At 35.7% G+C, this 24,121-nt stretch overlaps 1 protein-coding gene across 7 annotated transcripts; it reads right to left on the reverse strand.

The window, feature by feature from the left end:
* Positions 1 to 268: 268 nt before the first annotated feature.
* LOC142614956 (uncharacterized) lies at positions 269 to 23,489 on the reverse strand. 7 transcript variants are annotated; one of them, XM_075787627.1, is made up of 20 exons: positions 23,156 to 23,489; positions 20,402 to 21,038; positions 20,219 to 20,307; positions 20,024 to 20,122; positions 18,267 to 18,969; positions 17,086 to 18,138; positions 16,864 to 16,924; positions 13,973 to 15,789; positions 13,186 to 13,315; positions 12,878 to 12,998; positions 12,705 to 12,788; positions 11,246 to 11,710; positions 10,389 to 10,484; positions 8,876 to 9,040; positions 8,536 to 8,715; positions 8,200 to 8,313; positions 7,935 to 8,117; positions 7,196 to 7,240; positions 6,482 to 6,560; positions 269 to 372 (listed from the first exon to the last, which is right to left on the reverse strand). In XM_075787627.1, the coding sequence occupies exons 1-20, from the start codon at positions 23,237 to 23,239 to the stop codon at positions 353 to 355; spliced, it is 6,225 nt and encodes a 2,074-aa protein (XP_075643742.1). In that variant the 5' UTR covers positions 23,240 to 23,489; the 3' UTR covers positions 269 to 352. The 7 variants fall into 7 exon arrangements, with proteins under 7 accessions (XP_075643742.1, XP_075643748.1, XP_075643736.1 ...); XM_075787633.1 differs by lacking the exon at positions 269 to 372 and adding an exon at positions 1,575 to 1,680; XM_075787621.1 differs by lacking the exon at positions 269 to 372 and adding an exon at positions 4,556 to 4,605.
* Between the last annotated feature and the right edge of the window lie 632 nt (positions 23,490 to 24,121).

A 24,121-nucleotide genomic window follows, 5' to 3' on the forward strand; every position in this document is an offset into this window, starting at 1 on the left:
AGATTATTTTTAACTATGATCTATAACATTTTAGATGTACAATCCAAAAAAATGTGCATTACATTTGATAAAATAAACACAACCCAAAAATAAAAGTAAATTTTGATTACCTAAAATTTCTTTCCGATTATATGAATTAGATATACCAACAACCAAACATAGAAAATTTTAAGTGGAAAGACAAATAAGTACGAAAATGGAGTCACTTCCATATTGGAAACAGTACACAATTTAAGAATCAATGTTAGTCACTAAAGCAAAAGAAAAAAGAAAAAGAAAAGCGAGAAGAAGGAATTAAAATATGTCAATACTCATTCATGTTGATAATAAACTAATGATAGTTATTCTTCTATTATGCAACCACCCTGTGATCTGTCAATAAACAAAACATCAAACACATGATAAGCAAATCATCATTTGACTTTAATATTCAAACTAAAAAGATTGATAATTCAAACAATAAACTAAAAAAGTTCATTGCTGACAAAAATGAAGCAACACTAAACTTTTGCATTTGCCTTTATATTCAGTGGACATTTGCCTATTTCCCATATCGTAGGGTGGCTCATAAACAAATCTATATCTATATCACAATCTACATTATGAGTTTGTTTGGGAACAATTTATTTAGCTGAAACTAAAATCTTTTTGCTGAAAGTACTGTAGGACTCATGAATAGTACTAAAAAATGCAACGAGACTCATAAATAGTAGCAAAAATAAAACTTAAAAAAAAAAACTGGCTTTTTAATTTGGTGCCAAACGCACACTTACATGTCACTAAAATTATCAATGTTCATATTTTAATAGTATAACTTGAAACGTAAAAGGAGAAAGGAAAACAATTAAATTTGATAAGAGAGTACCTGCAGTTATATTTAAGACAATATCATATATGTAGTCCTCATCTGTTTTGGTCCCAAAATGGTAGTCCTACCGGAGAGAGAGAAAGAGACAAAAACTCTCACAATCTTAAATACTACTCCACATGAATTTTAAGGGTAATCTGCAATTCGTGCTCCACTTTACCATTTTGAACACTAAAGAGGCTAGTAATATAGAGTGGTGTTTTACAACAAAGCTTATGGCTTCTCAACTTATATTGCCTTCTATGCGCATCTCTCTCTCTCTCTCTCTCTCTCTCTCTCTGTGGGACAATAAGTTTAGGTGAAAGTGAATCAGTTTTATCCAATCATGTCCCTGTAAGTATGTAACTATCTATTTCCCTCCTTACCACTCATCTTGTAAAGTTGTAACTGATATCTCATTGCTTTTAAAATTTTAATATATTTATTTCGCATTCTGGGTGAAAGTGTTGTTGACTATTGGTTGCCCTAGAGAGAGAGAGAGAGAGGAGTTACATCCTACGGGTGAAACAAAAAAAAGGAAAAAATTTATATGGGCTTATTCTCCATGTAACTATTTTTTCTTTTAAATCAAGATGTAACTTTTTTTTTTTTTTTTGAAAATAGATGTAACTTATTTTTATAATGTCTATTAAATGTTGAAAGATGTAATATATCAACCAAAAAAAAAAAAAGGTGAAAAACTCATTTTAGTCCGTACATTTTCACGCGATTCTCACTTTGGTCCCTAACTTTTTTTTTCACCGCTTTTAGTCCTTATCCTGGAAAACGCGTCTCGTTTTAGTCCTTCCTATCAGTGCCCTAACGGCAAAGTCCTACATGGCAAACGGAACTATTAAGATAATAATAAAAAAAATTATTTTGGCATTAAAAAATGCCACAACATCTAAATTAAAAAAAAATTAACTAAATAAAAAAATTAAAAACCAAAAATCAAATTAATTGAGATCTAAGTGTGTCTTAACAAAAACAACAAGAACACAAACTCATATCTAAGAACACAAATCCATAAATTAAAATCCATAAATTATAAATCTCAAAATCACCATTTTCTCAAACCCAAAAAATAAAATCCAAAAATCACAAACCCAAAAAATAAGAACAAAAAATTAAACATGAAAACAAAATTAAAACAAAAAAGAAAAAACAAAATTAAAATCCAATTCATCTTCAACAAGAACTCTAAAGAACTCAAATTCAGATTTAAACATAAGAACACATGCCCAGATTTTCTAGCATTTTCTTGCCCCTTCTTGTCAACCAAACACAAACACAAACTGATTTCCAACAAGAACAAAAACACAAACACAAACACAAACCTAGCAACAGATCTTCCTTGTCAACCAAACACAAAAGCAACAAACACAAACCCAACAACTGACGACGATGAGGATGAAGACGTGGAGAAGCTTCTAGAGCTGTTCACAAAGGACAAATAAGGAAGAAGCCAGGGATGGCGAGCGTGAGGGACATGCTTGTCCTCCAAGACGGACCCCCACTGGGCGGGTTCACTCCGGTCCGATACGCTTGTTGAATCTCCAGCAATGGTCCCATTGCCATGGCTATCTTCCTCGTCGCCATCGGTGCTTGGTCCTGGGGCATGTACCGGCTTGGCAAGGGCAACAAGATCCGAAGGTCCACAATTTTTCTCAACCTAAATTAATTGATTTCTGTTTGTTCTAGTTTTAGTTTATGGATTTTCTCATCTGGGTTTTCTCTATTTTTTGAAATAGGCTAATGGAACATACATCCTTCTTTTGGTCTGTTGTTTATTTGGTGTTTTTGGATTTTAATTTATGGGTTTGTGTTCTTAGACATGAGTTTGTGTTCTTATTGTTCTTGTTCAAGACACACTTAGATCTCAATTTATATGATTTTTAGAATTTAATTCTGTTTTTAATTTTTTTTATTTAGTTAAAATTAATAAATTAATTTTTTTAATTTAGATACTGACGTAGCATTTTTTAATGCCAAAATAAATTTTTTTTTTTTTATAGTCCCGTCTGCCACGTAGGACTTTGTCGTTAGGGTACTGACGTAATGGACTAAAATGAGATGCGTTTTCCAGAATTGGGACTAAAAGCAATGAAAAAAAAAAAAAGTTAAGGACCAACGTAAGAATCGTGTGAAAATGTAGGGGTTAAAATGGGTCTTTCGCCACAAAAAAAAAAATGTAATATAATTACATTTTGATTTTTTTGGAGTAATTTAAGGATATCTATTTACTATTAAATTAAATACAATTTTTTTTTAGATAAAAGATAGAAAATTAAATACAAATGTTAAAGCAATAAACATATAACCATAATTTATATTGCAATATTTTAGGAGGCTCATTATGACATGTCAAGCATTTATACAAATCTTGGTTTTTCATATAGTGTTGCAAGTTTACATTACTCTAAAAGTTATCAAGTGTCATTATTTTATGCATAACAAAAGAATATATGTCATCAACTTTTGTAAAGCTATAAATGAACCAAGTTGTTCATAAACAGCTCGACTCGTTTCAGGGAGAAAAAAAAAATAATTTATATTCATTTATTTAGAAAATAAGCCAAGTTTAAGCCTTAAGTTTAGGCTCAATTATTGAATGAGTCAAGTTCGGACATTATAATGTAATTGTTGATAATGAAACATTTTAATATTTATGAAGTAGTTTTTTTCACTATTTTTAAAAAACATCAAAATAGTAAAATGTTTTACACTTTGAACTATATGTTTCATTATCCACACCCCCCCCCCCCAACCCTGCACACACAAAATAAACATCAATAATTAATACCACCACATGCGTGAATTTCAATTAACTCAACTGGTAAAATCTTTAATAGTTGAATAAAAGATCTAAGATTCAATCCCCACCTAGACTAAAAACTGATTAGTAACTTGATTTGATGATAAAAAGTGCAATCATCAGAAACAAACTTCATAAATTAAAACTCTACATAAAAATAAAAATAAAACACCACCACATGCTTGCCCACCCATTATTGTCAACCTAGCCATTATCATCGACCACTCTTAGACACCGATTGCCTGTTGTCACCAAGCACCTACCCACCCTCTCCCTAACAAATGAAGAAATCAAACGAAATGTGTTATATAATCTGAAGGGAATGAACATGAGAGTCAAAATTTCTCTTTATGACCACGACCTACTCTGCTCCTCAGTCAAATCCCTTTGTTTTGGCTTACGTTTTGTCAATTTCGCTAGCTATGGTTCTTTTCTTTTTCACTTTATCTTTCAATTTTAACATCTAAATATATATTTTTTTAATTATGGTTAGCCTGCTACATTTCCTAAAGTCGGTAGAATTTTATTTTGTAATTTCTCTAATTTTACTTCTTTTTAAACTATCATTCGTTATAAAATTCTTATTTTCGAGTCAATACCGTGCTTTATTTTGTCAGCCTATTACTTTTTCGAGTCAATACCGTGCCTTGGGATTTCTTTTCTAATTTATATTACATTGTATTTGTAACCAGTAAAGCAATTCGGATTTTTAGATTCTCATTAATAAAATCACTTTTTCTCTTTACTTATTTGTTTTTTTGTTATTTTTTGTTATTATTATTATTATTATTTTTTGTAGATTCAGGGGTTACTATCTTGAAGTAGGTGCGGTTTTGTGTTAGCTTTCTGCCTACAACATTACCAAAAAGAGGGTTAAAGATTCATTATAATATTTCAATTGATTTTCGTCACATTTTATGGATGGCTTGAAACAAGGCCCTACCTTTTAAAAAACATAAAACAAAAAACAAATCATCAGTACCATCCTTTTCTCAAATCTTTCAAAACAAGCACCATTTGTTTCAAGGTAAAATGTTGCTCAAAAATATTTTTCGGTTTTTGGTGCAATTGAAAATGTTGCACAAAAATAGTAAAATGTTTTAAGCTTTTTAAAAAGCATAAGACAGTTTCCAAACAAAGCCTTGGCTTCATCCCAACCCCCTTACCCCTTTCAACTATATGCCGTCACTATCCTCTCCTCCCCTCCCTTCCCTTCCCCAAACCCCCAAACGACAACTACCATCACCTACCTGTCCATCCATTACTCTCTAACCATTATCGTCTACCACTCATTCACAGTCACACCGCTTTGCCTATTGTCATCAGCTATCAATCCATCCTCTCCTCCCTCTCCTCGGCCACAACCATTGCTTGTCCATTGTCAACGGTTAAACAAACAAAAAAATCACTTTACACCAAAATAAATGTAACCCCGACACGTCTACCATACACATTTACCAACCATCGATGAGAAAGTCTTCTATAGATGTATACGGAGAAACAGGCAGGTCCTATATCAAGGATTTGAAAACCCTAACTATCAAAACCCCAACAACATAAAGTCGTAAACTTATTCCAAACCCTAACCCAACCCATTCCCATTTAAATATTCTAAACCCTTATTGCTAGGGTTAAGTTGGGTACCATCCCTACTAATTTCTCCGCTATACAATAATTTGGCACTCAATTGTTCAGAAAACTCATGCATGTCACGTAGATCATTTAATTCCCATAGCATGAAATTTAAGAAAACATATTGATAGATGAACCAGATTTATACAAAAGATACGATTTAGAAAACATCGCTACAACTGAAAATCCAAAGGGTTATCAATATAATGGGCAGAAACCCCTCTATCCATTCAAAGTATTTGACAGGGTATAACATATCTAGCGGGTAGCATGTTTCCAACAACATTTTTACCATATAAAGGGAGTTGACAGGCAAATTTGGAGGGTCATAAGGACCTAGGAGGCTAGGACTGATAAGCTGACATACTTTTTATGCTCGCATTTTTCCACATCTTTTGCCACTTTCTGGATGGTTTCCTTTCAGCAACAAAAGTAACAAAGAATTTGCAGAACTCGCAGTAATGGATTTATTTTTTGGCATCATCTTTCTGTAATATATTTGTTTAACCATCTACATTCTCTTGGGGTGAAATAGAGCAACTTAATATGACAGTGATATAATGTGCATTTAAGCATACTTATCATGGGAATATACAAGCAAATTTCAAGGATCCGGACCTAGGAGGCTAGGACAGATAAACTGAGATTCTTTTTCTGCAAACATTTTTCCATATCTTTCTCCATTTTCTGGATGGTTTCCATAAAGCAACAAAAGTAACAAAAAATTTGTAGTAATGGATTTCTTTTTGGGCCATCTTTCTGTAAAATATCTGTTTAACCATATACATTCTCATGGGGTAAAATAGAGAAACTTAATATGACAGTGATAAAAAATGCCTAAAAGCATACTTGAATTGCATGTGCAACTGTTGCGCAAGCACACACGCACACACTCACACAAGAGAGAGGAAAATCTCAGGGTCATCTACCATCAGATTCCTTCATGGTAGGTAACTTCTGCTTGCACATGTGCATGTTTTCTGGCCAGAGTCAAAATTTCAGGACTATGTCCTCATCCTATTTTATGGCAGTGAAGGCCATAAATCAACAACCCATATAATGGGTTTTTTTTTTTTTTTGGTTTTGTTTTGTAAATGACTTCTTTTTACAAGGAATTGGGTTCATATTATCTCAGTTCAAAAAGCGCCTACAGTTTTTTGATTTGCAAAAACATGGAATCTTCTTACCTTCATCCTCATGGTTAAAATGATAGTCATATGTTATCTCTTCCCCAGGAAATATGTCTCTTTCAGCAAAAAAGACAACCTGCAAACCAAGAAACCATCAAGTAATCCAGTGTTCCAGCATTCCCAAAGCTTCAGAACATCATACAAGTTAAAATGCAAGGGACAATATACACGCAATTTTATGGAATAATGACATGGGATGATCACTACAGTAATTTATAATGGCCAATATGGGACCCACTAATAGATTAATATTACCAACCATGTTTCTGTGGAACTTCAAAAATGAAGTGTAAGTTTGTCTAAAGTGGATAAATCTGGCCATAAATCACATTAACTGGAGGATTATCTTTCAAGTAAGGGAGGGAAGATTTTCTCAGAAAGCAAGTGATGCTATTATTAAAGCACCTGGGTAATAGGGATAATATACAAGATATTAGTGACCTCAAATAAATATGTGCAATAGGTAATGCTGCTTGAAACATGCCCAACCGCATTAAATAAATATAAATGCTAGAAGTAGTTATGTCCCTGTTGCATAGTTTGTAGTCGCATTAACCATGGTATCCAAATTCCAAACCAAACAAATGACTAACTCGCATAAGACAACCAGAAAACACCCTACCATTCTTCTTTCACAGCCATGACCACATAAAATGAACTATAACAACCATGGAGAAAAATAAGGAAGATCAAAACTAAGTTCCAACTTACCTTCTTTTCATTTCTCACAGATATCACTTTGGCGACGCAATTTGGCTGGTTACATCAATTCAAAATCAAGTAAGATAACTGAGTTGAAGCACAGAAGAGTTAGATAACACCACAGAAATAACTTCTTTGCACAAGTTCAGAAAAGCCTTTTTTTATTATTTATTGGTAAGTTACACCTGTACACAACAAGTTTTGAACCCACGACCTCATTCTCTACCTAGAACTTGAAACTTATAAGGGGAGGACGTGCCACTTGAGCTAAAGCTCATTGGCCAGGAAAGCCAATTTTATGGAAGAAAAACCTTCCCTATCAAAATCAGTTCGAGAAGCCAAAAAAACTAACACAAATCTGACTTTTTTTTGTTTTTTTATAAGCATAACACAAATCTGACTATATTCAAACTCAATCTTTTTATTCTTTCTATGCCAATATAATATTTTTTGGGTTAAATTTTCCAAATTTTAATTTAAATATAATAGTAATTCATAACCAGAAGCTTTTTGTGTTTAATTTGCTTTCTTTTGTTACTATTGATTGGGGGCATCAATAGTAGCTGGAACCCAATACAACCAGTCAAGACTAGTATACTATTCAACATAAGTAAATTTAAAAAATCCTTGCTTCAGATACATACTAGAAATTTTAACATTTCCTAAAGTTTTGGAATCATGGTTAATGTTAAATAAATCATTGTCTTATAGCTAAATTCTTAAGCAAGAAAGCCTCAATCACAATTACCAGGCATGAGTGATTCACAAAACGAGCAATCCCCCCTTTGCGGGTAGCATCAATGATATGCTCTTTATCTATCCTGAAGAAGTAGCAAGCACTCTTGTACTGAAGTTTTCTCCCGGACTGATACTCATTTTCTCTTTTATCAGCCACGCGTAGACCCACTATCTCGCCAACATATTCAACAACCTACAAAAGCATGAATTATATATCATGAATCCAATCATAGCAAACCTGCGAATCTAAGTCTTAAGGGGTAAGAAGATCAAACCATTTCACCACGGGAAATGAACCGAGATGTGTAAAGACCAAGGGCATGAATGCCAGACTTGTATACAACCAAGTGTTTCCAACCTTTTGCTTGTTTGTAGCGAGCATATTCCTTCTGCACAGAAACAAGGAAAAGCTATAGTGAGAATCATAATGAGTTAATCATAAATTCATAATCTAATCATCTGGTAAAATTCAGCAACTTGAAAAACACAAATTTCAATTAGCAAATTTGCCAAGAAAAAAAAACAAGGGACTATGAAATGGGAAAAAATACACAATTCTATCTTTTATAAAACAAATGTAATGTAGTACTACATAAGCAACTAGAATGTACCCGACAATCATGCTCAATATCTGATATTGCCAGCTTTGGAAGCCCCTGTGTGCACATCTTCTGCCCATTAATGTGAATCCAAGCATTTAACTGTTCCTGAGGAACAAGGCATCCACCCTTGCCTTTTGATGGACCATAAAGATCATTCTGGGGGTCATCCCTTTTGCGGCCCTTGTAACCCTATGACAGTACAAAAAGTTACATATATGGCTCAAGTCCTCAGAGCAGAATGCCCCCCCCACCCTTTCCCCCCCAAACCCCCTCTATTTCTCTCCCAAATAAAACAAAAACAAAAACAAAAAACCCTCAGAAAGAAAACCTCAATTAATTGGCAGAATACCTCTGTCCTAGTGCAGGCAAACTCTTTTTCTCCCTGACAACCAATCTCACTGTTGATGGGATCACAGGCAGACTCAGTAGTGGGGTATGCAGCATGAAGCACACATCTTCCGTAAAACCCAACACTTTCATTATCAACACCTTCAACCTCACTTTGCAACAGACCCTGTGTAATGTGCACAGAGAAGTGATCAGGACACAAAGAAGAGGAGCAATGACTGTCAACAAAGTCATGTTTCTTTTATTGGGAAATCAATTCTCCTGAATAAACTTAACAAATTAAGTAAAAAACAAGAGTTCAGTAAAAGCACCATGAAACATTCAGACAAAACAAAAGTTTAAAACAAGTGTTCAGACTTCAAGTAAATGGCAGGTCAAAACAAACAAATATCTATGCCCATTGAAAGGACAAGCTATCTCATGTTCCACATAAATCAGAAAATAAACAAGTCAGTTGTATGCCAGGTAAAACCTTTTCCAGGTTATCATGGCTAAATTAAGCATTTAATATACATCTTTTCACAATGTATAACTGAATTAACAAACAAAAAGCACAAAGCCACTTCTGGTAAAAACTATCCTATCAAAAAATATAGACAACTCAGTTGCACAAAGTCCTAATGCCACCTAAGTGAAAATGTGTTAGAGATGTGAAAGGAACCATTTGATTTGAGAGATAACATTACCCTACACATGGCAACCCAATACATTATTTGAGTATTAGCAAGGTATTGACTAAAACATCCATCATGGATAAATCAATGGAATGTTATACATGAGTTGCAAACACAGGAGAAGATCAAAGGGTAGCATACTCAAGGTAGTGTTGATAACATCAAAGGAAAATACCATAGGATCTCAGGAGCATAAGTGTCAGTAGATAATCCGACCTATTAAAGTAGGCAGAAATAACCTAGTAAAGTAGCCTACAAACTAAAGCAAGTAGAGATGTAGTTACATGCAAAGATTTCACAAAACCATTTTTAAGCGAAATGCATTATCTTAGAAATTCCCTTAACCATTCAAGATAAATAAGACAGTCCAATCAACAACAAGAACACAAGTTTCACAGTTCCATATGGATCACAGACACCACATAAGGCTTCACACCTCTTACAAAACCACACCGCAAAAATTTTGTTCATATAGAAGTGTTTTACAGTGTGCAGAAAAAAATATAGTAACTCAAAATTGGAGTCGGGCTTTTTATTACTCGTGAAAAACCAAGTAAAGCATTTCAATCCTTTGCAAAAATTTGGCCTTTTTTAACTCATGAAAATCAAGTTAAGCATTTCAATACTCTGCAGAAAGTTAATATAAAATCAAGAAGTTCCCTAATTAGTGTACTTTAAGGCTTAAATAGACATGCCCAATTAAAGATATTTCAGTAAGGGACACATGAGAAGTATGTACGAAATCAAGACAGCAAAAGGCTCCACGGGAATACTTATGATAAGAAGGATCATAAATGCTGCTAAATGAATTCAAGGTCTAAACTATTGAAGGGTAGAAACCTTTTGATGAGCACACCATGGATGAAATTGAATTGAGCAACTCAAAACCCTGCACTTTATACATGAACCACCTGACCGGTTGCACAAAGAGCAAGCCTGGAAAACAAATGGCAAACATAAAGAACACTACTAGAAATTCTGAACACATAACAACAAAATAGTTTCAAATCATGCAGTCCAAAGCATTATAGTTTTCAGGAATAATATCTTACCAGTCACAAGAATTTCCACCTTTAACTTAAAAAGAATCCAGTAAAACATGCAGGTCAACAAGCTGAACTATATTATTGTATGAAAGAGCATAATGAGCTTTTAGTTCTAATAGGTCCCAAATTTCTAGCACAACAATAAGATTTTAAACTCTGGACTTTCATAGAAAATTCCATGCCTTAGATACTTGTAAAGGCCAGATGGACAACAAATGAGTTAGAGGTCATAAGTTAATAGTATTTTGATTCTGAGCCCTTGTAGAGAAGTAAAATTAACAAGTCTTCAAATGCTACAGTTTCCTTTAAGATAAAAGAGAAAAATTTACAGAATAGTCAAAAACAGCCAGTAGAGCACTTCTTTGTCTCTTACCATGTATTACATCTTATAGTTAGGTACAGTCAAGATAAGCGAAATAGATACATTGGGTTTACATACAAAAAGTACCATTTGTGTATCACAAGATACAGAGAACAGTGCGAAAAATTAGAAATTAAGCTAATTTCCATACGTGCATGAAAATCCACTAACCATAACAATAAACTGCTTGGTTATCATAACAACTATTTCAAAATCCATGTTAACTTCTTAAGTATGTGATAGTATAAGCCATACTCTTGTCTAAAGTGTTCTTAAGCACAATTTCTTACCACATTAGCTCTAGGACTTGAAGCACCAGATACATCAAAAGCACTCATGGTTTCAACATTTGGGCACCGTGTTCCAGGAGTCCAAAGCCCACAAACCATATGAACCCACTGCTTAACTGTTGAATCAAGTACTCCCACTGTTATGCTGTTATGTACCTTTATATTACTAGCACAAGGGGAGTCCTGTTCAACATCCAATTGTTTTTGCGAATCCATTTTCCTCACTGCTATAGCTGACGACTTTATATTTTCAGGTTGTAGAACAGAATATGAATTTCCATCAAGTCCAGAACCTGAGGACTGCAATGCAGTTTGTTCATTTTTTAAAGATTCAGCAGAAGAAATCATATTCTTATGTCTGCAATCTGCTTCACAGTTCCAAGCTTTCAAAATGCTTTTCACAACTGTGCGACTTCGCAATGCTCGAGTCATGGCCCCACCTCCATAGCCACAGAGCACACAAACCTAGGTGGCAATAAACCAAAATAACAAAGGCATTAGGGAATCACAAGATACATATGGCAAAGAAACACAACTAGCTATCTTAAGTCAATGCCAACAATATGCAAAAATATATGTACAAAGAAAACAGTTTATTGGTTTTCATACAATTCATCACAATACCAATATCTGGAAGAAAACCCACGTCCACGGATATACTTATCCTCAGGTCACTAAATTGAATTGTTACATTCAGTAAGCAAGTTCTCATATTTGATTAATATGGAAAGAAGTCTGGAGAACATAGACAAACTACAAGGTTATGCTTATGCCCCTTTAAAGATCTTATAGATCGTCTTGTACATGAATGTAAGAAAGTTGTCATTGAAATAGCCAAGCCCAAACTTATCTCCATTGAGCAGTGTAAGTGACTCATCAAAGTCATCAAATAACTGATGACTAGTTAAAATAATCATTAAAAGAAACCTGTCAAACCCTAGCTAATTTTGAGCTCCAACCTTTTCTTCTAAAAATCTAAACCCTGAATCTACAAATCCTCCTAAACCTTAACCCACTGCAAGCTCACATCAGCAAATCCCTAATTTGTCATACATCACCAATTCACCAATAATCTCAAAATGGAAGCATTCTTGAGCAAGTTCTTGAAGCATTACTGAGACTAAAATTATCATGAAAAGGTGGTTGTGTAAGTGGTAGTATTGGCCAAGAGATGGCAAAAGTGAGACCATGGATGTGCAGTTGTGTGGCAACATAGTGTCAGTGTCTACCATACAGGGCTAGAGTTGACCACTCTGTTGCAGCTTGAATCATGGCAGGAAAGAACCTGAGAATGAGATAACAAACAATACTTCTCTGTCTGTGTGTGTGTATATATAAACTAAGAGCTACAGAGCAAGAGAGAGACTCATATTAGAGAGAGCACAAAAAATAACTGATGACAGCAGTTGACAAGTTGAGTTAGATGACAAATTATATTATGAATATTCAGGTCTCTTACAATATCTTTTGAACTTGTCCTGCACGGTCTGCAATACCAACGACCTTTAGGTACTTTGGAAACACCATAGCAAGCTTGATGCACCTGCTTATCATGACACATCAATATCATTGAATCATTACCAGTAGCACAAAGAAGAAGCTCAAATTGACATGATTTTAGTGGCTACATACCCTGATTAAACATCGACTGCACTCTAATAAGCAATTAATATCATCTTGGTTTGAACTTCCACAAACACAGCAGAATGCAGCTGAACTTGAAGTGGGCAGGCACTTGTGCTCTTGAGTAGATCTGTAACACAAGCATTATGATCAAAATCAATTCATATTAAAATTGCAGCTTGTGAGTAAACTATCCCAAATTATAAATTGGATCCAAAATCACAATCTATTTAAGCTTCCAATTTTCAATGCCATACAAGTATATATAACATAAGTTTGATCAAATTGGTCACAAGGATCAATTTGTGCCTGCTTACTTGTTAGAATAAACTTTGCATAATCCACGCTTGCTATCTTCAGCATTCTTCAAAATTTTCGCCACCTTCATTTCTGGTGTGCAATTTGACATCTTCGAACATGTAAAACTTTTGGAACTGTATTTATTTCCTGATGATGAGCAAAAATATCAATGATGTAACAGACAAATGCCCATGTCAAGAGGTTCAATGTAAAATGGTGATATCATGTGCATATAAGCACAGATTAACAATAAAGCCATTTTTTTCTAGCACAAGGAGCATCAACTGTTAATCCACCAATCAGTAATACACCCTGATCAACCCTCTCAGAAGTATTAGCATCGGAAGCAGGGCTAAGTACAACAGTAGAAGGCAGTCATCATAACAGGTGAAAGCAATGCACTCTGCTAATATGTCAGGTAGCTACAGTCACCCAGCTGTAAAACTTGTTTCTTAAATGGGTTGTCATTATCAACACCCAAAGCCATTCAAAAAAATATAAAGGACATCCATTTTCAAGTATAAAGGCTATCAACGATTCAATAAAAATTGCGATACATTATTCAGCTCTCCAAACTAAAATTGTGATACTGAAAATCTAATATAAAAGTACAACATTAAACTTAGTTGAAGTAATAAATTTGAAGAAATCAAGAAGGTTTAAAACAAGATTCGAGAGTACAAACAGAGTATTCCAATTATATTGGGAGAAAGAAAATAAACCTTAAAATAATAATAATAATAATAATTAATTAATAAAATTATTTATTTTATAAAGAAAAAGCAGTTAACATTCTATTTTTACCTTTAACTGTCAGCTCATAAATGCTGCGTTTGCGAATTTCCTTACACTTAAGCTTTGATTGAGAAGAAGCATTACTGTGTAGAGTAATATAATCTTTCTCTCTTTTATCATCATTCTCTTTCACCAAAGTGGATTTAGCAAATGGCTCATCTTCACTGCACCATGCCTTGTCTGTTTCTTCTGTAGAATTGTCGAGATTTATTTTATCACAAATTGCTACACTGCTTCCATTCTTCAAATCAGTGAATTTATCACAGCATAAATCAATTCTGGTAGAGTTTGCCTTTCTCAACTCCCTCATGGAAGTCGGTCTGGGTTTGCAATTTTTGGGGAGTGTACATCTTCTGGCAGTTTTAAGAATCCTGCTGAGAGGAACAATTTTTGCTGGCTTTGACACATCTTTCCCATTTGATATTTCACCATATTTTCCACATACTACCAGTCTGGCCTTCCCTGAACACAGATTTAATTGTCGACTAGAAGGTGTCCCTACACAACCTACTGAATTGTATTTCTCAGTCCCTTCAGCCTCTTCATGAGTTGATTCTTGCATCTGAAATTTCCTGAAAGTGCCAGATGTGAAACACTTTCTCAACTTCTTTCTGCCTGAAACTTCAGGGTTTTTACAAAAGTCTGCATCACTATTTAATTCTGTTCGATTATCATCTTCCCTCACTCTTTTATGAGAGTGTGTTGTGGCTGAAGAAAATCTATGTTTGGAATTAGGTCGAATGACACAAGACCCAGAAACAAGAGAGGTCCCCTGGTCAGATTGAATAACCAACTGAATATCTTTGGATGAACAGGAGGGCAATTCAGCAGAATTGGGATTTTGATATGGTTTTACGGAATGACCTGCAGAGGGAAATGAGGCACTCAGCATCTTCAATTTTATTGCTCTCTTTCTCTTCCCCGATTTCAGGCCACTAACCATTTTTCGTGATGGATTGCTTTTCTCATAAATTGCAAGCCCAGTATGGATTTGATGCCAACTATGGATTTGATTTCGGTCTTTCTTCCATGTCAAGGAATCCATGAGCTTAAGCTCATCAAGAAGACTACGAGATGATTGATTCTTTCGAACATGGGAGGATCCTTCTTTCCTCAAGTTAGTCCTACAGGTAGAGCCCAGGAAATCAGCACTTCTTTCACTTCCAAGTGCATCATCTGATGACCAGCATTTATCAATGCCTGATCCTTCATCAACTATATCATTGCTTACATATCCAGTATCCCCAGCATCAATAGTAGAAAATTCTATATTGTTAACCTCAATTGATGACTGAGTAACAGCAGGGGCAGAACATCCTGAAGAAACGTTTGAATTTTCTTGCTCTTTTAAGGAGCCAGCATTTTGCACCGCTCCATTGAAGCATTTAGCAGAAGCATCTTTAAGTTGACTACCATCATTTCCTCTTCGATCCAACACATTAGCCAACCGCTCTACAACTATTGCGTTACGAACCCCTTTCACCTTGCTTGGCACATCTCTCCACTCAGATGCATGACAAACTCTGTTTCTATGAAGTTGCCCATTCAACTTCCCACTTCGTTCTAAGGAAACATTTGCATCCCTTAGCAGAAAATGATCTTTAGCAAATTTAGAATTCATAATAATTGAGGCTTCACCACTGCAGGTTCCCATCTGCTCCTTAAAGGCATTGAAAGAGCTACCAACTTGTGAATCAAAATTTCGTCCTAAATTATTTGTGCTCGCTTCACAGCTGCACTTGACCTGACAATTTTTGCGTGGGACTCTCTGAAAGCATATTTCATGCTCACTTGATCTGCTGACATTGTTATCACTTCTGCCAAGTCTAAAAGCAATAAATACCAGAACAAAAGGTTAGCAGAACAGACCTCACACGAGCAAATGAACGGGATCTATATTGTCATTTTTACAAAGCCACTAGAAAATGCAGAAATCAATATTGTCATTTTTGAATGAGAATAATTTATTAGAAAGAAGGGTTGTCCAAATGCAAGTGCCCTTAAAGAATTACAAGCAGACACATTAAAGGGAATACCATCGTGTGTAGCCAGTTCAGATATGGGTTTATATATGAAAAGAGAATGAGCATTGATTCAGTGAATGTAGTTAGTCTGCTAACACAAACCAATCTCATTCATTCCTTCCTCTAGAACGTAGCTTGTTAAAAAGTTAATCATACTAACCGTCTAATTAAATTAACAAAAACTAGCATGGCCTCAGAAAATAGTTAGTCAGATTCTATGATTGGATCTCTTAAAGCTTGGTAATGGCCAATCTCAGCCCCCCACACCCTTCTCCGTCACATGTATACTTACATATGTATATACTAACCTACATATATTTGCAATTTACATCACAAATATCTGCCACCAGCAAATGCTTGATCAATTCATACAGATTGGCTCAGATGGCACCTCCTTCCCTTGTAAGAGCAAGGTGGAGGGTGAGGTCAAGGTTTCAAAACCCACAAGGTATATGTAATTACCAATAAAATATAAAAGATTGGTCCTCTCTACCCCCTTTGAAAGTGCAAGGTGGAGGGTGAGGTCATGGGTTCAAAACCACTAAGGTACAAGTAATTACTAATAAAATAAAATAAAAAAAGATCGGTACCCCCCCCCACCCCCCTTGAAAGAACAAAGTGAAGGGTGAGGTCATGAGTTCGAAACTCACCAAGTGCGTGTATAATTACCAATAAAAAATATGTTTATCCTCTCTCTCTCTCTCTCCATATTTTAACAGATGTACATACATACATTTAATATATGTGAAAAAAAAAATTGCTTTTTACTTGACTTACCAATAAAAAGAACTATGAGATCAATGTCAAAGTAAATATACGTGAAGCAAAATGATAAGACTTTACTTTTTACTTGACTTAATAATATACCAAACTGACCTTAACGAGGGCTGCTCATTTAGACTAGGATCATCAGAAAGTTGACAGTGCACATCAATTCCTTCAGGATGTAACCAAATTCCCAATGTCAATGTTGAGATATTGCAACAGTAGTACAGACATTCATAAACACTATTTTAACTCCGTGCAAGAACAGGAATACTTGGATTCCTGCTTCACCAAACTTTTACATTTACAATTAAAAACAAAATATGCACTTGCCTGTCACAGAAGCCACTTTTTCAATATCATCACCCACCCTGAAAGTGGCAGCAGATTGGAGCAAAATCCTGGAGGGTTCAGAAACGTCTCGTCCACTGGAAAGATTAGGTCTGTGCCTTTGCTCTTGAGAAGTTGAAGGGTCAACAAGAGAATGCTGTACATTAGAAGAGCTACCACATTTCCCTTGTTCTTGGTTCATTAGGGAAGACAATGCATGTTGTTGCTTGGATAAATCCATTATTTGCCTCAACGCTAGCAATCTCAAATTCTCATCAAGCAAATAAGGGCTCACACCAATACTATCCTGCCTCAAGAAAGATGGAATCCCATCCAAAGTAGAAGTTGAAGTAACCAAAGGAAATCCCATTGAGACTCCTTGCGATCGCAAATTCGATCTAAGAGCAACATGATCACCTTGTCCGCTACTTCCAAGACAAGGAACCTTCTCGAGATAGCTAACTAAGTTTCTGGCATCAGACACATCTGGTGGTAAACTAGTCAACTGACATGAATAACAGCTCTTATCATTTACAGCTGCAAAAAAGGGATCACTGCTTCCACCTAAAATTGAATTGTCCACCTGCTTATGATTGCCATATCCTATGTCTGTTGCAACATAGGGGACATCAGCAACACATCCCACCCCCTTACCCTTGTCTATAAATCTTTGAGAACCCAACGCAGGAATATTCAATTGCCTCTCAAAACCATTACCAGCATTCCAGTAAACATTGAATGGATCACACTCGGCAGCATGAGATTCACGATTTAGTGCCCTAGGCATAACATGCTCAGTGCAATTTACCATATTAACATTAGCTTTAAAGTGTAAACTGTCCTTAGTTGGAGTATGAAAGTCTGTACATGGCAAAACCACAGAACTCTTGGGCACATTGCCTTTTAACTTTTCTAGTCTAGCAGAATCCATAGCATTACTAATTCCAAATGTGCGATTCCCATGATTCAACTGGTTTGGTTCTTTTTCTGTGCTGGAATTAAATGGGTCAGCATCACGGTGATGATATCGCCTATCCTCATCGTTATAGTTGGCTGCTGCACCAAAAGTTACAAAAGTAACCATTATATGGTTGCTCAGCTAAAATGGAGAAAATAGGTGGAACAAGAAAATAACACATATACCATAGACAATGAGCAAAGTAAAAAATATATTTATAACAAACCATTATCAATCATCTGCCGATGGAAGCAGGACTTTGGTGGATTGACAAGTTTGTCAAATAGCTGTGGTCCTATAACTGGTAAAACTGAGTTTCCTGAAGTCTGACTGGGTTGGTATGGCTGCCCAAGCCTTAACTCAATGTTTGAAGAAGTAGCATCCCTGCCCACAATCACACTACATTTTACATTTTTAGTTCTGTTAACATCAGAATCTTTACCAAGGTCTCTTACATTCTGCAAAGCAGAGTGTGAGACCGATGAATTTCCATTCTTCATAACAAAATCATTGTAAGCAGAAATGGACTCACAACCACTATCCAGTCCACTACCAACAAACTTTTGCAGGGTCGAACGCCTAGATGTAGGGAACTCCATTATCTGGTTATCCCCAATGGTATGCAAATTGCTCCATGATGCGCCATTCAAGCTCTTTGGAAGAAATTTGTCAACGTCCTGAACATTCCTCTGTTTTTTATTTTGTGAAGCATCAATAAGCAAATCCTGGTCTGTATGAGGGTTCTTTGGAAAGAAAGCATGGTCTAAAGGCTGTCCAGACCTTACTAAACCTCCAGACAAACCAACCGGATGAGGCAAGTCAGGGCTCTTGCACACATTGGGCATAGTCGCACACGATTTGACAAAGCCAGCAGTCACCGATAATCCTTCAGGCCAGTCCCACTCACTCCGATCTTCTGGAACCCTAATCTAAAGCATTATAAAAACATCACCATCCAGTGTTCTCGTTGCTTCAAACACATGCAAATAAGAATACAACTCTCAATTCCAAAGATAAGGAAAAATGAGTGGTTAAAAAACATAACCTACTATCGTAGCAATAAATGCTCAATTCAACCACTTTTTTTTTTATAATCCAATTCAACTACATCATCCTAGTAAAAAGTTAACTTTTAGGAGCAAGCCCATATGCGTATACAGATTTATATTACATACACAAAATATCAAACACCATCTAGTTCAACCACAGTTTAAATGGGATTAGTGTAGTTATTCATACATCAAATGAAACCAACCTATGCTACGAGGCTATCACATCATAATGTTGGCTTGGTACCATAATGAGAGAAAAAGGCCATCAAACTCCTCCCCGACAGGCTTCTAGCTAGAGGCAACTAAATAACTGAAGAAATGCTCCTTAATCTTTAAAAGGCACATGTATTATGCTACCTGTTTCTTTTCTGAATTATATAATCGTTTTTACCATCAGAAGCTATCACATCATACCAAGACACATGCCACCATCATTTACAAATTCACACACTTTAGACAAGCACAGGGCAGCATGTAGGCAATATTCAAGGTTTTGGACAATCATGTGCAAAGATTATATTGAAAAAGGTATGTGTAAATGCTACCTGGTTTACATGGGAAATAAAAAACAATCACCAGTATACCAGAAGAACTTTATGAACAACAAATTAGCCACCTCTGTACTAAACTACTAACATGACTGACTAAAGGCCAACACAAACAAAGACATTTCTTTAAGTTTTGTCCAAGGCAGGGGGTATATTTTTTAACAACTGCATATCAGCAGTCACAAGAAGAAAACTTATGTCACAACAAACAATCAGGAACACAGGATAGCATTACTAATGAGCCTATTCATCTGCAGATACACATAGAAGACGCCTACACATGCATCCACACTCAGGTCTTTTAACACATGCACCTTACCCAAATGTACACACATGCTTGCATATGAAATGAAACAACCACTGAAGTGTTAAGTACATCTTACCTCAAATTTCTGGAAGTAGAGCTTACGCCACTGAGCAATGGTCTCTCCACTGTCCATATGAACAGCATCTCCGGGGTTAACATCACATAATCCTGAATGCTGCAAAATAACAGCAATTAAACCTTTTACTAAGCAAGAAAACATATTAATGGATGCAGATGTGTCTCATAAAAAGGAAGTCAAAGCAGAAGTTACCTCACAAAATTTAGACACGGACATGTGGAAACAATGGCATGAGCATACAATACCAAGAAGTCCTGTATTGCTGAGAAGTAGATGCCCACCTTTTCAAATTAAAAATAAATAATAAGATATGAGCACATACGATGAAAATATAATGAATAATTTAACTAATTATGGGAATCAATATTAACTCACTTGTACCCAAGCAAAATACACGAGGGCATCCACTCATGAAACTAGATGACTGCTTCGAAATAGAAGAGTCTGCCTCTAAAGGCAGCTTTTGTGAACATTGAACATTCATGCTGCCGAGCTTCGCAGGAATTGTATGATGCCATTCTCCACTCAAAGAGTAAGGAACCTTCACTTTCTCATTACCAGGAACTATGTGACTGCTGATAACTGACTTAGCCAAGTCCGATCCCTGAAAATCATGCAAAGCAGAATTGCCACTGCAATTGGAATTCACCACTGCCCTAGTTGAAACAATATGACATAAATCTTCTCCATTTTGCAGGTTTTGATTGCTTAGATATTCTGACTGTAACCCACTGGATATCAGTGGAATACCACTTCCAACAGAATTCACATTGACATTGCTGTGATTAGTAGCAAGTTTACCATAGGAACCAGATGATTTTGGACATGAAAGGTCCTGAAAATCACACTGCAACAAAGATGGTGACCCAGATAGGAGAGCAAGAAAAGAATTTCCCAGGTCTACACTGCCAGGCTTATGGGTAGTGAAATGATCTTGCATCCTTCCAAACACTGTTGATCTCAAATCTGACGCAACATGCGGATAAGAATAGCTGAGCATATTTGTCTCCATCTATATTTAATAAAACAAAAAACAAATTAATGAAAAATTTTCGACAATGATGTCTAGCTCTAACTAATAAAAAAGAACATACATGTATCTAGTATCAACATATTCTAAATCACATAAAATTACATCATCAATAAAGGAGAAACATACACCATAGGCACAAAAGAAGACCAATAACAAGACAACAAGGTCAACAAATTTCAGTGTTCCAATACTCCTCCAAGCTTGTTCAGACTAGTCATAGCCTCCCAACTTTGATTTTAACGAATTATTCATCCCTCATTCTTAAAATTTTGAAGGGAGTAGCTTCCCTTGTTCCTCATATCCATGAATCACTTCCAATTGGCAGTATTGCCAGAAAAATAATTTAACATCACCACATTAAATTTGACAGCTGCTCTTAAACAAAGCCACAACAACAGGGCATCAGATGGATCAAGAAAGACTTTGGTGGCAAGAATCCGCAAGAAAAAGTCTAAATCTTCCTTTTGGATACACTGGTGCGCAGTTGTGAAACTAAATTGGAATTGGGCTTTACAGAGCAAAGCCTATGTACTACAGAATTTCTACTTTCATCTGTAACTGGCAGGGTCTATAATTCCAAACATACTTCTTCAGTATAGAGGCATTGCCCTCTTATACGAAGCATCAGACAGGTGTAGAAAGATTTTGGCCCCAGAACTTATACTATCATCCGTAGCTGGGCAGAGCCTATGTTTCCAAACATACTTCTTTAGCATAGAGGCATTGCCCCCTTAGAGCATCTATTCATAATTGATTCCACCAAATGGCCTCATCTGAGCAACAAGACCACCAGAATTTTGGGCATACTTGAATTGTTTGTACATAATCTCTCTTCAAGCTAACTCAATCCTTTTCCTTACAGTAATTGTAAAATTAGTTTTCAGCATTGCCCAGTTCCTTTTTCTCTGTCATTGAATTTTGTTGATCCACAACTTCACAGAAATATAATTCAGCAGTTTGGATTGGTTTGGAAAGTATTTAGAATTCTAAGCTAAAATGGCAAAACAAAATATAATCTAACTACGTCCTTTCATTCTTTACATATTGCATAATCTATTAATGTTATATAATATTTTTATTATAATCCTATAATGACCTTGTTTTCTTTAATGATACAGTCTATTCACTAGTCATCTAAACATAAAATTTGGCATCAAAACCAGATTTGCTTTGCTTTGCTTTGTGGAGAGAAAGAGTCAAAAGACTTGGCTAGGAATTAAAGATCCAAACAACGGATTTGGAATTGAACCACCCAATTCCAAATTGAAAGCCCAAATCAATGTCAAATCCAAGGGTCCAAACAAACCATAAAATTCAATAAAATTAAAAAATTGTAACCTACCAAAACATCAAATCCTTCTTAAGCTTTGCTTTAGACTACTACTCAATTCCACGCCATAAGATTTTAAACAACATCTTTTTTTAACAGCCCCTGTTGTGTTGTATTTATCTTTCTTTGAATAAAACTTTCCATTTACCAATCCAAAACAAAATAGACTTTAAAAAATATCTCGCAAACATTTGTGCACATTGATTGGTTCCACTACTGTCACAATTTCATGGGCAATGCTCATAATTGATTCCATCAAGGTCATTTCACTTTCAATGTAATTTCCAAGCATCACTTATCACTAATCACACACACACACAAGTTTGTGTAACATTAATTTAAAACAATATAACTTAAACATTTTATTTTATCTTTTTTATAAATGTAACTAAAAACACTTTATAGACCAAACATCTATTGATTTCCCATAATCATGATATTCTGCAAGAATTGAAGGAATAAAGAGACAATGTAATCCATCAATAGATTTCTTTAAAAACTCACCCAATTGAAAGTGACCATTTAAGTGTTCTAACACTAATATTAACAAGAGTTAATGCATACACATCTTAAAGACATAGCCATTATCTAATAATTCTCACACTCACTAACACCAAATTACGAAATATAAATGTTACTAAAAACACATTTGAGCATTAAACATTCACATTCCCAACATCACATTGTACCAAACCAACAAAGCAAAAGCCATTCCCTCTCCCATATCACATTCACATGCAATGCAAAACGGCACCGAATAGCTCACCTGATCCCGAGGCTCCTGTGATGACGACGGCGTCGATGAGGACGGCAATGTCGAACTACATTTGAGCTGCCACAGGCTCTCCATCACTCTAAACAATCAAGAAACCCTAACTTTCCTCCATTGAAACCACCAAAAGAAGCTCAAAGTGAACACTCACAAAAGATCAATCACAGAAAAATGTCCATCCACAGTTTTCAATACGGAGAACATAGACATGTGCAGAATAAAGAGACGAGATCAGAGAAGTGTAACTGTAAAGCAATATGGAAACCCTAGATTATCTAGAGAGAGAGAGTGAGAGAGTTGCAGAGCAGTCAGAAAGAGAGAGAGAGAGAGAGAGAGAGAGTGAGAGCATCTGATTGATGATGGTGTGGTATTTCGAGGCGGAGCTGACCGGACACTGACATTGGCACTGCCACTCTGGTACGTCGCGTGTGTACTGTGTAATTGATTGTCGAATTCAGGCCGTTGGATTGGATAATTTCGTGATTGTAGAAACCGTGATTGAAATGGAGCCGTTGATTTTAATAAAGCTCTGGGGTTGTGGTTTGGTTAGAAAAGTGTCAGAGTATATAGTCAGGACTGTAGCGTCACAAGGGCAAGTAAAGCACGCCAGAGAGGATAGGGGTGGGGTCCAAATGAAAAGGCGAATGGGAGGTTGACACGTGTGGATGGTAGATGGGGGAGACTTGATAATAGGAATGGTAGGGGGAGAGAGGTGGGGCCACCATGATGTTGTGTTTGGATAATGGGAGCATATGCCCTTGCAAGTACAATAATTTATCACCCCCCATATTTTGGGGAAGAAGGAAGAATACTTGTTCTGGATCGTGTTTTTGTTTCCAAATCTACTCACACATTACAAATCCCTCTTTGTACTCAACTATGTAACACTTTTCCTACTATTTTTTTCATTCAATGATTCAATGGTGCAGTTGTAAGGACATTCATGGCAGATCTAGAGTC

The sequence above is a fragment of the Castanea sativa genome, chromosome 1, assembly GCF_040712315.1.
Source record: "Castanea sativa cultivar Marrone di Chiusa Pesio chromosome 1, ASM4071231v1".
Classification (NCBI taxonomy): Eukaryota; Viridiplantae; Streptophyta; class Magnoliopsida; order Fagales; family Fagaceae; genus Castanea; species Castanea sativa.